Source organism: Pundamilia nyererei, unplaced genomic scaffold (genome assembly GCF_000239375.1).
Source record: "Pundamilia nyererei isolate P.nyererei 1_Seehausen unplaced genomic scaffold, PunNye1.0 scaffold00198, whole genome shotgun sequence".
In the NCBI taxonomy this organism is placed as follows: Eukaryota; Metazoa; Chordata; class Actinopteri; order Cichliformes; family Cichlidae; genus Pundamilia; species Pundamilia nyererei.
The window spans coordinates 178,383-193,000 of record NW_005187599.1 but is presented as its reverse complement, the minus strand read 5'-3'; the positions used below and the strand labels follow the sequence as shown (position 1 = coordinate 193,000).

At 40.4% G+C, this 14,618-nt stretch overlaps 1 protein-coding gene across 1 annotated transcript in view; it reads left to right on the top strand.

Moving 5' to 3' along the window:
- The window catches only part of c1ql3a (complement component 1, q subcomponent-like 3a), a 17,107-nt gene extending 11,517 nt beyond the window's left edge, over nucleotides 1–5,590 (top strand). Inside the window, exon 2 of the mRNA XM_005747461.2 lies at nucleotides 5,411–5,590. Coding sequence (XP_005747518.1) covers nucleotides 5,411–5,590 — 180 coding nt within the window. The remainder of the gene's footprint in view (nucleotides 1–5,410) is intronic.
- Nucleotides 5,591–14,618: the final 9,028 nt, after the last annotated feature.

Genomic DNA, 14,618 nt, shown 5'->3' with positions numbered 1-14,618 from the left:
GAACCTTGAAATACACACAGCCGCTCTATCACGTGAGCACACTGCTCCGACGAGCCGAGTTACGCCGTGTCGCAAGTTTTGTGAGGTGCTTTTTTGATATTTAATGGATCGGATTACATTTTTTATTTCTCTCCGTAATTTCTATCCAGTAATTTAGGTCAGTATCGGACCGATACCGATATGTAATATCGGATCGGTCCATCTCTACTTTTAATATTGTTCGTGTTGCTTTTTGTTATGAGGTGACGCCTAAAGCTCCAACAAATGAAATGTATGCTACGTCTACTAATAATAATAATGAACTAAATTTAGCACAAAAGGTAAGGAAATTGGTGTTTGATGAAATATTTCTTTATTGTAACAATGCTTCTTGGCAACAAATCTAGGAAAGTCTTTGTTTTCTGTAACTAAAATGCATTTCTGGGTTGAGCATGAGTTGAGTTGAGCATGGGTGGGTTGTACCCATGGAAAACTTGCCAGTTCTTCTTTGCCAATGCCAAACAAACAGCTTGTTCCCCTATTGACTCTCATTGGGTATCATTTATTAGGCTGAATGACTAAAGTCTGAAGAAACACTGGCAGTTTACAATTTCTGAGCTGGGGGTTCAGTTTATGGCTGAAATCAGATTTTTTACTCCTTCTCTTCCTCTCAGAAGATTGGACAAGAAAAAAAAGTAAACCCAGCTCACACGAGACAAAAGACTAACAAAATAAAACAAATAACAAAAACAACACAAAGCATAAGAAGAACTCAGAACCGAGAGGCTGACACCATGCATGTATTACTTCTAGCCTGGATTATTGTAATTCATTAATATCAGACTGCTTAAAATGCTCCCTGAAAAGTCTTCAGTTGAAAAGTTGATCCAGAATCCTGCAGCAAGAGTAACAACTAGGACTAGAACAGGAGCCCATATTTCCCCATAACTCCTGAGTCCCTGTTGAGTTCAGAACTGAATTCAACTTCCTTCTCCTTACATACAAATCTTGAATAATAAAAACATGTCAAAGCCTAAAGATCTAACTGGACTCTGTTATCTTAACGGAGCATTTAGCTCCTAGACTGGGGACCTGTGGGTGGCATCAGTGTTATGCAGGGGCCTATGGGGTCCAGGCCCACCCAGTAAATCTACGGATATATTTCAACCAGAAGTTTCACTAATTTATAAAACTTAGTGATGGTAAACTTAAACACCCATATTGATGATAAGTTATTATAGCGCAAGCTCAATTTCACGACTTATTTCATTGCTGCCAACCCTATTTAGAAAAAAATAGAATTGGAGGAGGAGCCTTCACCTGGTGGAACTAACAGTTTGGGTTTAAGATACAGGGACCTCTCTTCTTTTAAGGTTTGACTTGAAACACTTGGGGCTGAGCATAGCCCTGAAAGCATTAACAGCACCTCTTCTAAAGTTATTCACGATATTTTTGAGCAAAATTAAAATAAAATATCAAACACTGTAAGTATTAGGCTGTCTCTTGCAGAATTCTACTGAAATAATACAATCAGTGCGATTTGAATTCTTCAGCATTGTTTGCCAACTTTACCAGAGCTTCTGCTTCTATGGTGTCATAATGGGACTTTTTAAATGTGGCCATCTCTGTCTTGTCTTTTGAATGTTTATCTTTTCTTCACCTTTCCTGCTCTTTTGGTATCAATCTGCTGCAATTTTAATCTTCACTGCTCTCTCATCCCCTTCTCTCTCCTTTCCTGGGTATAAAAACAATGCAGTAGTCATGTGCCAATTAATTATATGTGATACGATGATGAGATATTTAACGACATCTGCCTTCACAGCCACATCGCTGTTGTAGAAAAATAATTTGAGCATTGAAACCCAACTGATTTTCTGAGATTTATTGAAAGAAAGTTAAAACCTTTGCAATGGGATCAATACAGCATGAACAGTGTTCGTACCAGCATTGACAAAAAGGCAAAATTGTAACAGCTTCTGTCGTGTCGATGCAATCTTTGTCTATTCGCTATTCGACAGTGAGTGAAGTGCTCACTGTCATGTCGGCACCAGCTTGGTAACAAAGTGTGTCATGGCCTTGAGCAAAGCTTAGAGTCTTCATACAAAAGACAATTTGTACAAAATATACATTAGGTAAAATAAATTTTCCATGACAATCACCTCTGTTTTTGTAAATTTATATTTTCCTTTTCACTTTTCAGTATACTGTTTTGGAGTAATTATTCTTCTTCCACTGTTATTGTGACTACATTTTAATATTTAATATTTAGTGTGTGAATGGGTGGATGACTGAATGTAGTGTAAAGCGCTTTGGGGTCCTTAGGGACTAAGTAAAGTGCTATACAAATACAGGCCATTTACCATTTAATTTATTTCACACAAAGAATTCTATGTATTGTCTTTAAATGTCCACTGGAGTTCATTAATCCACAGTCAGTGTTGGGTTTAAGGCCTTCCAAAGTAATGTGTTACTACATTTTTCAGTTATACAGGGACTAAACCCAGTAATTACATTAAAGGTACAATTATATCATTACCTGCGTTTCAAAGGCTCTTTAGTTACAAGCACACATGGTGGATAGGAAGGGGAAAAAAGAACTCAAACTGACTCTTGTTTTTTTCTTTCTGCCTGGTTGGGCTACAATCAGCTAATGTCAGTTCACGTGCCAAGAAGAGGAAAATAGCAGAACAGTTTTTGATTGGATATTGTAGTTTTATTCCAAAGGTTGTATTGTGGAATGCAAAGTATGTATAGGACAATAGGAACTGCATAATACTGCTAACACAACTCGAACTCTTTGGAAGCATGTGCACAGACAGCAAGCTCATGCAAAGGTAGTCAAGAACCCAAAATGATGTTAAAGCTGAGTGAATTAGACCCCATTGCAGCAGCCAGGCCATGAACTTGACTTGCAATGATGAGCAGTCAGGCTTGCAGCATTTTGGCCTCAGGGCACCAGTCATTTAAAAGCTAAAGCTTCTCTTTTGTTGCTGATTACTTCTTTAACAGACAGAAAATTAGATATATTGTTGTTGTGTATTTAAAGACGAAAATCAGGGTGTGTGTGTGGGTGAAAGAGAGAGAGAGATAGGGGAAAGTGTGTGTATAGGGGGAGGAGGGAGAGGGTGAGACATGGCTCGTGTTATTTTGAGGAAATTAAGAGAAATTACATTTCAGTAGCAAGATGTGCTTTTTTTAATTTTTCTTCTGAATTTTCCTGGTAATGAACTTTTTTTGTTCATGATCAGCTTCCGTTAGAAATAAATTCAAATCTTCAATGTAATCTGCATTACGTTTGTGGTGAATTTCACTTGATATCCGTTGAATATTCCTGGAAAATATTATAAACGATTATTTCAATTTATTTCAATTCTAATTGTACTGAACAAAGTGAATTAACCTCCTGAGACCCAAACTCTTCCAGGGCATGCATTTTTAGTTTCTCTGTGATATTTGGGCATAGAATGACTTTTTTTTTAACCTAATTTTGTTTTCTAAGAAAAATGAGAGCCACATATGAGGATATTCGTTTAAAATTTCAATAGAACAGTGGCAGTATAATGTCCTCATAAGTGGATATCAGGTCCTTGTAGAGCAAAATTGAGTAATTTGGTCTAAATAACCCAAAATGTGATGTCCACATATGTGGACGCCAGGTCCAGGAGGTTAAATAAGACTAGACTAAAAAAAATCATCCTTGATAGTTGACATGAAATTCTCACATTCCTATACACTGTGTGCTGAGTTTCATCTCAAGCTTCTGCACTTTTCGTTGAGGTAAAACGGACAATTCTGCTCAAACTGAACAAAGTTAATGAAGTATAATAACACCCATATCAAAAATAAAAAATTTATTACGAATCATCCTTGATAGTTAACATGAGATTCTGCCCAGATTCCTCTTCTGACTCTGCTCTACATGTGTGCAGTTTAATCTCAAACCACTGCAAAATCTCCCAGAAAATGCAGACACCAGATTTCAGAAATTCATAAAAGATCATCCCTGATGATTCCTCATTTTATCCAAAATGCCATCCAAAAACTTCTCGGTCAGCAGTGGTTTTCCCCTTGGAACCTGTCCTGACCTTAATGTAGACCATACCTTCATACAATTCAGATGTTGTTCTGGGTTCTTTTGTGATCTGAATTAGTTGTTGATATGTTCTTGGAGTAATCTTGGTAGGCTGCCACTCCCGAGAAAGTTAACTACTGTTCCCGGTTTTCTCCATTGTGTATAAGCTATAACATGCCATCAGTCAGATTTGGATTTCTGTTTTGATTTTAAAACCATCAGTTGAAAACAAGATCTAAAAAGTGCAGGCCTTACAGTTAGGGTTACTAACTGTAAGGCCTGCACTTTTTTCAGTTAGGGTTAGTGGTCGTGATTATACCACAAAATTGGGGGGGAAAATTCATAGGAGAGGTTCTACTGATCTTTTTGATGAGCAGAGCCTGTTTCAGTTTAAGTGTTGTTTTCAATAAATTGCATGTTCAAAAAATGTTTTGTCTCACTCCCATTTCTTCCTCTTCCATGTCGAAGCTCTACTTGGAAGCTTGTTAAGATCCAACCATGCAAAATATGGGGGTTTTTTTTGGCCATTTTTTAAGTGGTCTTAAACGTTTGATCATAATTGTATTTACTGGTCTAACTGCTAACTGTTAGAGCAAAGTGGATATCTAATGAGGTGTTGTGGGTCCAGGTAAGATCGGCAGGGATAACCGTGCCCAGAAACCTGGAGGTGTAGACAGATTCCATATATAATAAGAGGGGAGTGGGAGTGTCTCCTGAAGTCCATTATGAGTTCTTTTCTTTTATGGATGCTCAGCGTCAGGTTATTTTCTAAGCACCAGTGGGACAAGTTCTCTACCTCCGCCCTGTACTGAGGCGGCTGTTGTTGTGATTTGGCACTATATAAATAAAATTGAATTGAACTGAATTGAATTGAATAGATGAGCCCAGCTGTATGCCATACTATATGTACTATATTACACTATTTTATAATGACATGATTTCTTGGAATAGCTAGGGCTTATCCTCAAATTATCCACAGGTACCACAACACATGGGGTTGACTGTTCTATTGTTTTAAAGCCAGTAGCTCCCCTCTAATTCTTTTGAGCTTTTATGCTCACTTAATATGTATGCTTCTCTATTTTTTCTTTTTCTTATTACTCATGTTGTTGACATACATCTTTTTACACAATCACATTACAGGGGACCTGCATCCATTTTGGGGACAAACTAAAATTCCTCTTAATGTAAATAATTACATTTACACATTACATTTTGAAACGAGACTTGATTAAAATCAGGGGTAGACAAATAGTAGTAAGTCTCTATGAAATATAATGTAAGTCCTTTTATTGTCCTCATGATGAAACACAACTCTGTCTGTTTGTGTGTGTATCTGCATTTCACGTATTTCTGTAGGTACGTGCCAGTGCCATAGCCCAGGATGCAGACCAGAACTACGACTATGCCAGTAACAGTGCTGTTCTGCATCTAGAGCCAGGAGATGAGGTCTACATTAAACTAGATGGAGGAAAAGCTCACGGAGGCAACAACAACAAGTACAGCACATTCTCTGGATTCATTATCTACGCTGATTAAACTATAATTACTACATTTTGGCTTTCAATTATTGGCCTTCTGGCTCAGCGCTTCCACAAATCATCTTCTTCAAATGTAATTTTTTAAAAACTTTTGTGGAGAAACCAAGAGAAAGCTGCATAATGTATTTCCTATGTTTTGCTATTCTCATGATACTTGTTGAAAGTATCTCTCGACAGGAAAATTAATTGTTTAACTTTTTTTGTAAACATTTCCTGTCTGTATACTATCATGTCATAATTAACACTGACATGCTTGTTCCAATAGTAGAATTTGTGGGGTAATGGTGGTTAGCTTGGGGGTGGAGGGCGTTTCAGGGGTTGGAAGTTTGAAGACAATTCTGTCATGAATCTGACATCATCACAGGCAGCATGTCAACAAATCCAGCAAACATTTAAATCAACAAAGTAAATGTGGAAAAGAGGAAATCAAATATAAACATGACATTAAGAAAGTTGTTTGTGAAAACAACAACTAAGCCCAGTTAAGTCTGCTGATGCTAAATTTTTTGATTTGATTGTTAGTGTTTTTGGTTTTACAAGTTGGAACCATTTCATTGTTTATATCTAAAAAAAAATAAAAGCAGTTTAATGGAAAAATGAAATGGTATATACAGCACAATCAGAACAAATATGAATGCAAATGTTTTTGCTCCATATACAGAAGAATAGTAGTTTGTGTTTCACTCCTAGTCACCTTAAAACTCATGTTTGTCATGTTATTTCCCATTTTTGGACCCAATATAATGCAACACTCAGTTAAATATATACTATCTGATATACCTGGCGATGGGAATGTTGATGTATAAATGTAGGATTGCATTTACTGGAAGACGTTTGACTCAAAACTTCATGTCATGTCCCAGTCTCTCCAGTCTAATGAGGAGGTCAGTTTGATGTCTCTGCATCTAGCATAGATCAGTTCTGTCCTTACAGTCTATACACAAGCTAAAAGCAAGTGGAAATTATTTTTTTGTTTTTTGTAATTTTAACAGCAGTTTGTATGGCTGCTATTGCTTGTCTGGTGTAGGTGCAGTGACTATGCACAAACTCTGAAAGGTTTTGCAATTTCTGAACAGTTTTAACAGTGTACAACTGATTAGTCTACAAATGAAGATGACCGAGACAGCGCAGACAAATGTTCACAATTTTATGTTTATGCATTTTGTCTTTTTCAAAGAGATGCTGGTACTGATTAGACAAATAACAGATGGTAAAATGTCATACATGATCTCGATACACCATATTTCACAGTATAAGTCACTTTAAAAAGCATGTAGACTACAACATATTTTAATGGGTTGTTGGCTGACATATAGACTTGTGTTTGTACCAGCAGAAATAATTGCTTGACAACCGTAATCTTATCAAAGAATTGTATTAAAAACTGGCGATATTAGAGGTTCTTTACATTGAATAAAGTTTAAATTAAAGGTGTAATCATGAATATGTATAAAATCGTTTTGTAAATTGCTTTAATATCCTTTCACACTACATTACTGGCATGATAGCCTTAATGAAATTATGGAATAGACCTTCTCACCAAGGTCTTCTCACCAAGACCTTCTCACCTAATTCACACAGAAAGTTCTCTGCATATGCTTAAGGGGACCTAGAATAATTGTTATTCTGTGTATCAATTTCTTTTTCTTTTTTCTTTTTTGGTTTGGCTTTTTTTTGCACCAAGGTTTTTTTTTAAAACACAGTGAAAGTAAATTTAAAAATAAAATCACAAACTGCAGGTTTGCAGGTAAATGTATGCTGGCATACTTGACCCATCAATGTTCAGCCTGCAAGCAGGGAGTTTTCGGGTGGTTGCGAATCTCCCTGGAACTTCCTCTTTTGGCTTTAGAGGAAACGTAGGGTGCCCTGGTAACCATGTTTGCTAAGTCTTAGGCAGTCAGTTCTCATTCCCAAGGGCGTCAGGCAGCTGTGATACAACTGCACCTGTGAAGGACCCTGTTGCATTACATTTCAATAAAGAGAGAATTTGGAAGAAAAGATTAAACATGAAAAACTGTGACTGGTCAATCAAGAGTCTAATTTTTTTTTATGAACTGCCCTGAGATGAGGTGGAACTGGAAAGGAAGAAGATGCATGGTACATTATCTAAACGGCAGCATAAACAGATCAAAATGAAATTCAGAAACAGTGAATAAGGAGTTGCTAAAGACAAACAAACGTGTAATTTGAAGATGTCGGCAATCTATCAAAACAGTATCTGACACCCTGGAATAGAAATGCATCGGTGCTTGTCGTATCATAGCCTCACTAAAGCTGCATCTTTCTCAATCAAATTAAGAGTTTCTGGTCTACCAACTAATATCATAGCCATAAGTGCTGAACACAACTTATCATGGCCTATTTTCTAACAAAACCTTTGTATTTATATAGCATGTAAACAAGTGTCATACATACCTACAAATATTAATATGGTGTTATCAGCATCAGTGGTATCCAAGTATTTAAAAACTGTCATTTCCTGTGCCTTTGTCCAAGATCACTTTTCTTTCTAGTGCAGTTTTTACAGTCCCTGAAGTTAGTACAAATGTGAGTGCATACTGCTCATATGGTATATTTGAACTGCAATGTAAACCGGAAATACTATGCAGACATAACAAAATGACAACAATACGGTGTCATGCAAGGACTGTCTGAAAATGTTGCTCATACTGGAATCTTCTGTAAATGCTGTATTGATATAATATGTTCTTTGTTTTCTGGAAGAGTGTAGATGAAATGAGATGCTTAGTTAATCCTCTTATTAATTCAATAATTACTTGTTGTAAAGTCATAGCCTGACCATTGTATTGGTGTGAAAGGCATATGTGTGGTAGATAAAGTGTGTGCAATATTATGAAAACTTTGCACACTCCTCCTGTCTTACAACAGTCCCCTGTGTAGTATTACTTCAAAAATATCTCAATAAAATGGATAGAAATAACACTGTGTCTGTGTGTGAATTTCAAAGTATTTGAGATATCACTATTATATGTTTGCAACATAACTGTCTTTATGGGTCAAATCCTATTCTTCATCAAAAGCCAAGGCCATGCATTTAGTGAGAGTCCCCAGGCTCTGCCACCTATGCTACCCCATGCTGACTTTACCCAGCTTAACAAGGTCCACATCAGCTGTTGAGAGAACACATCTTGAGAACATACTGAATGAAAGTGGGCTACTGGAACAAGGTACACATGGACAAGGACTGACAATATGAAATGGATGGAGCGTTACTTGAACTTCCATTTTCCAAACATAATGGAGTGGCTCTACCTGCAGCAAAAAAAACCTTCTTAAATAGCAACTGGCAGCCCTTTATACCCACATTTTATAAGCCACATCCTCCTCATAATCTGCCATGGGTGTTCCCACACTCTACCAACAAGACCATTCGCCATTTTATATATTACATTTTATAGTTAAATCTATCTATAACACTTTTTTTTAACATATAAAACAAATAACCCTACAAATCCCAAATAACACCTAGGAAAACCCCATTTCCCTCACTCAACTACAAGAACCTTCAAACAGTATTCAGACCTGCAGGGACACATTAGCTTGAACACTCTGAGAGGACAGGAAGGAACGAGAAGGAGAAAAGAGGTGAGTGGTTGCTACACTATAAATCATCATCCACAATTCACAATTGCACAAATACAGTCACACTTATGTAAACCACAACAATCAATCACATTTTCAGCTAATATTATTATTTCCTACAGCATCTGTTCCACCATACACCCGAGTACCTGCTCAAGCACCCGGAAGAGAGAATTACAAATCATTACAATTTTCACTAAATGATTGATAAATATTTGAGTTCAAGGAGGTTGGTTGTCCAATATGATGTTTGTTGGTTAATTTGGATGTCATGGTTGAATAGAAATTACAACAAGATTGAGGCTCTAGAAATGGCCAATCACAGGCTCACAACTCTGGTCACTTGGCTGTAGTGATATATAAGAAAAGTGCAAGATAATAAATGCACTGCTCTTCAAAGGTCCACCCAGGTTGTACTCTCTGCTAAAAGGGAACAATGATACAACAGCAGCCCCACCCAGATCTAAAACTGGGCAATACTAGAAAAAACCTCTGTGAAAAAAAATGCCAGGTGGCTGACTTAAGAGCAGACCACAACTTCCCAGAAGAAGAACCAGTCACACGCGTAGGAAGACATACAGTGAGTCTCTAGAATGAAGAGATGGAGAGCACCAGCACATGATATGATCCATGCCTACTGTCTGAAGAAGCTTATGGATGCCTGGCAGCACAAATAAGGGTGGTGTTAACAGCAGGTGCTGATCCAGACTGGCTATCACAGGGCAAAACAATTCTGATTATCAAAGATCCCAGTGAGGGTACAACACCATCAAACTACTGGCTGAGTCTCCAAAACATGGAAACTCCTCTCAGACATTGTAGCAACCAAGCCAACACCCTGTCATTAAATGAGAATTTGCTAAAAATGTGAGTTGATTTTATTTGACACCAAAAAACATGAAAGAATATTTGCAATCTAATAGGGTTCAAAGTATTTATAACTAGGTTTAAATGGATTTTTCTTGAACATATATCAGAAATAAATTTGTCATTTGAAAATAAAAAAACATAAAATAATGAGGGTTGGACCTGTGACAATAAGAGGCCCTGGATGAAGGAGGGCAGCCATCAGTTTCAATCATTTGTGCTGACTGGAAAGTGAAGAGAGAAAAAAAGAATTTTGAACATTTCAGGCAGAAACATAAATCCATTTTTACACAACTTATTGAGATTCAGACTCCAATGACACTGATCTTATTCTTTATGGTCCAGGCAACTTACCATAGCACCTTTTCTAAAGCGCAGCCTGCGGTGAAGGGCGATGAAGGAGACTGTTGATATCCATGTTCACACCTCTGCTAGTTATCCAGATGGAGGCCTGGGGTCTGACTGACAGCACAGCAGCACAAAAGCCAGCAAACACCAATCACAGGTTTATAGGGAAGAATGGGTTAAGATTAGCCTGTGGGTAAGCTGAAACAATTTCACCTTAAATTTAGTTATTTTCCTTTTTCATTAAGTTGTGTTGTTGCCTGTCAAACCTTTTTCTGGCATCACACATGTTGTTAATTTCACATCAAAAGCTGTTTATCTCAGTAAAGTTTTATCATGTATTTTGATCAAGTAAAACCAAACTGCACATAGACTCTGTTATATCTTGGTGTATCATATAAAGAAAAAAATCATTAGTTGACCTCGTTGTGTTTAGAGATTTTCACTTTAGTCAGTGGGTTTATTTAAATGCAAAAGATGTGCAATTTCAAAAACTGAGCTAAAAGGAAAAGTTGTAAGAAGAGTTAATAAATAAAGTGAAGTAATTATACCATAATGTATAAATAACACGAGTTTAGTGGCAGAACCAGTCAGATCACACACACCTGAGGTTATCACCATTTGGCCAGAGGTGTGCCACTTCCCTTTAATATTTGATCTAAAAAGATTTCAAATGCAGCACCACAACATGCTGTCAATTAGAATAAATAAAATATTGTGCAACAGTAGATTCTATCATGTCAGCCTAAGAAAGCAGTCTGTGTTGATGCCCGATTGTTTCATTCAACTTTTCTGAGGAGGTCTCATCTGTAATGTGTCACCTCAGGGTGGCTGTGCCTCAGGAGAGGACTGTCTACCAGTCAGAAGGTCACCAGATGCTCAGTGGTGCTGTATCTGCATGTACATGCAAGTACACCAAATACTCAGTTGCTGTAATTAGAGTGCGAGAATATGATGTTAGATAAAAGCCATAGCCATAAGAAAAAGCATGTCCTTGTAGGAATATATGTTTAGGTGAATTAGGCTCATAGGAATGTTCAAATAGTATAGGATAGGATCAAAAAAGCATCAGCCATTTACCCTCATGTACCATCATGTTTACAAATCTCTAGACAGAGAAGGAGACAGAGAAGGAGACAGAGAAGGAGACAAACAGACTTCTGGACTTTGGGAATTCATACATATGTAAAAAAATGACTCTGTAAAGCATTTTACAGCAACCCATTTTTGCAGCTTTTAGCGTTAACTTTTCAAAAATTAATTTGAAATGGGTTTAAAGAATAGGTTTGGACTGAGCAAGATTTTGGAACAACTTTCTAGAAAACATCTCAAGATTTTGTATTCGGCTGGGACACTGATGTATGTGACATATCTTCCTGAAAAAGGGATCTGGAGAACAATGGCCAGAAAGCAAAAGCACAAAATATGTAACTGGATGCAGAAGGCTAACTAGCTTTTCTTGAAATCACAAGAACTGTTAGTAAAACACATTTTCACAGCATGAAAACAGGAAACACTGTAGATGAATATGGTCGTAGAAAAGTTTCAGTTATAGCAAATATTTTTAACATAAATTTTGCTTATTTATATAAGCATATATTTGAAATCTGTAACCCCTCCTGTGTTGCATCTTTTTAAAAGGTTGTCCTGTCTCCTCCTTGAATCGCTACCTTATCATGGTGGAGGGGTTTGTGTGTCCCAGGGATCCCAGGGGCTATGTTGTCTGGGGGCTTTTGCCCCCTGGTAGGGTCTCCCATGGCAAATTGGTCCTGGGTGAGAGACCAGACAAAGAGTGATTCAGAAGACCCTTATGAAAAGAACATTGAGAGAACAGTTTACCCTGCCCGGGATAGGGTTACCGGGGCCCCGCCCTGGAGCCAGGCCCAGGGAGGGTGCCCGAGGGTGATCGTCTGGTGGCCGGGCCTTAGTCCAGACATGGGCCCATCCTCCCGCAGGCCCACCACCCGCAGGAGGCGCCATAGGGGTCTGGTGCATTGTGTTCCGGGTGGCGGCCAGGAGCGGAGGCCCTGGTGGACTGACCCCCAGGCTGCCAAGACTAACAATAGGGACATGGAATGTTACCTCTCTGGTGGGGAAGGAGCCTGAGTTAGTGCGTGAGGTTGAGAGGTACCGGCTAGATATAGTCGGGCTCACCTCTACTCATGGCTTGGGCTCTGGAACCAGTCTCCTGGAGAGGGGCTGGACTCTGTCTCAGTCTGGAGTTTCCCCTGGTGAGAGGCGGCGGGCTGGGGTGGGTATTCTAATATCCCCTCGGCTTGCTGCTGGTACGTTGGGGTTTTTCCCGGTGGATGAGAGGGTTTGTTCCCTGCGCCTTAGGGTCGGGGAACGGGTCCTCATTGTCATCTGCGCTTATGTGCCGAGTGGCAGTTCGGAGTACCCAGCCTTCTTAGAGTCCCTGGGTACTCCAGGTGGAAGGTGCTCCACCTGGAGACTCTGTTTTCCTGCTGGGAGACTTCATTGCTCACGTGGGTAACAACAGCGAGACCTGGAGGGGCGTGATTGGGAGGAACGGCCTCCCTGATCTGAACCTGAGCGGTGCTTTGTTATTGGACTTCTGTGCTAATCACAGTTTGGCCATAATGAACACCCTGTTCGAACATAAGAGTGTCCATAAGTGCACGTGGCACCAGGATGCTCTAGGCCGCAGGTCGATGATCAATTTTGTAATCGTATCAGCAGTCTTATCACCAGACCTGCGACCATATGTTCTGGACACTCGGGTAAAGAGAGGGGCTGAGATGTCAACTGATCACCACCTGGTGGTGAGCTGGATCAGGTGGCGGGGGAGGACGCTGGACAGACCTGGTGCACCTAAACGCGTAGGGAGGGTGTGCTGGGAACTGCTAGCAGGGGCCCCAGTCCGTAAGATCTTCAACGCACACCTCCGGCAGAGCTTCAACAGCATTCCGAGGGAGACTGGGGACATTGAGTCCGAATCGACCATGTTCAGCGTCTCCATTGCCGAAGCTGCTGCATTGAGCTGCAGCCGCAAGGTGGTTGGTGCCTGCCGTGGTGGTAATCCCCGAACCAAATGGTGGACACCAGAGGTGAAGAGAGCCACCAGGCTGAAGAAGGAGTCCTGTCGGGCTTGGTTAGTCTGTGGGACTCCGGAGGCAGCCGACAGGTATCGATGAGAGCGGTGCTCTACCTGCACTGTGTATAGTGCTGGCGGAGCACTGCTGACGTCGACTGAGAAAATTGTCAGGTGGTGGAAGGAATACTTCGAGGACCTCCTTAATCCCACTGACACGTCTTCCGAGGAGGAAGCAGAGTCTGGGGATGAGGGGAATGACCCGCCAATTTCCGGGGGCGAGGTCACTGAGGCAGTTAAACAACTCCTTGGTGGTAGAGCCCCTGGTGTTGATAAGGTCTGCCCCGAGTTTCTGAAGGCTCTGGACGTTGTAGGGCTGTCCTGGTTGACACGCCTCTGCAATGTTGCGTGGAGATCAGGGGCAGTACCCCTGGACTGGCAGACCGGGGTGGTGGTCCCCATCTTTAAGAAGGGGGACCGGAGGGTGTGTTCCAACTACAGGGGGATCACACTCCTCAGCCTCCCTGGGAAAGTCTATGCCAGGGTGCTGGAAAGGAGAGTTCGTCCGTCAGTCGAACCTCAGATACAGGAGGAACAATGCGGCTTTCGTCCTGGTCGCGGAACACTGGACCAGCTCTTTATCCTCTCGAGGATACTTGAGGGTGCATGGGAGTTTGCCCAACCAGTCTACATGTGTTTTGTGGACTTGGAGAAGGCATTCGATCGTGTCCCTCGGGGTGTCCTGTGGGAGGTGTTGCGGGAGTATGGGGTGTCTGGCCCATTGCTACGGCCATTCGATCCCTATACAACCGTTGCAAGAGCTTGGTTCGCATTGCCGGCAATAAGTCGGTGGGTGATGGGCTCCGCCAGGGCTGCCCTTTGTCTCCGGTTCTGTTCATAATGTTTATGGACAGAATTTCTAGGCGCAGCCAAGTGGCGGAGGGCTTTCGCTTTGGTGGCCTCAGAATCTCATCTCTGATTTTTGCGGATGATGTGGTTCTGTTGGCTTCATCGGGTGAGGGCCTCCAGCTCGCACTGGAACGGTTTGCGGCCGATTGTGAAGCAGCGGGAATGAGGATCAGCAGGAGCAGTTTGCAGATGTAAACTTTCTTTCTTTTTTCTTTCTCTTCTTTTCTTTTCTTCCTTTTCTCTTTTTTTC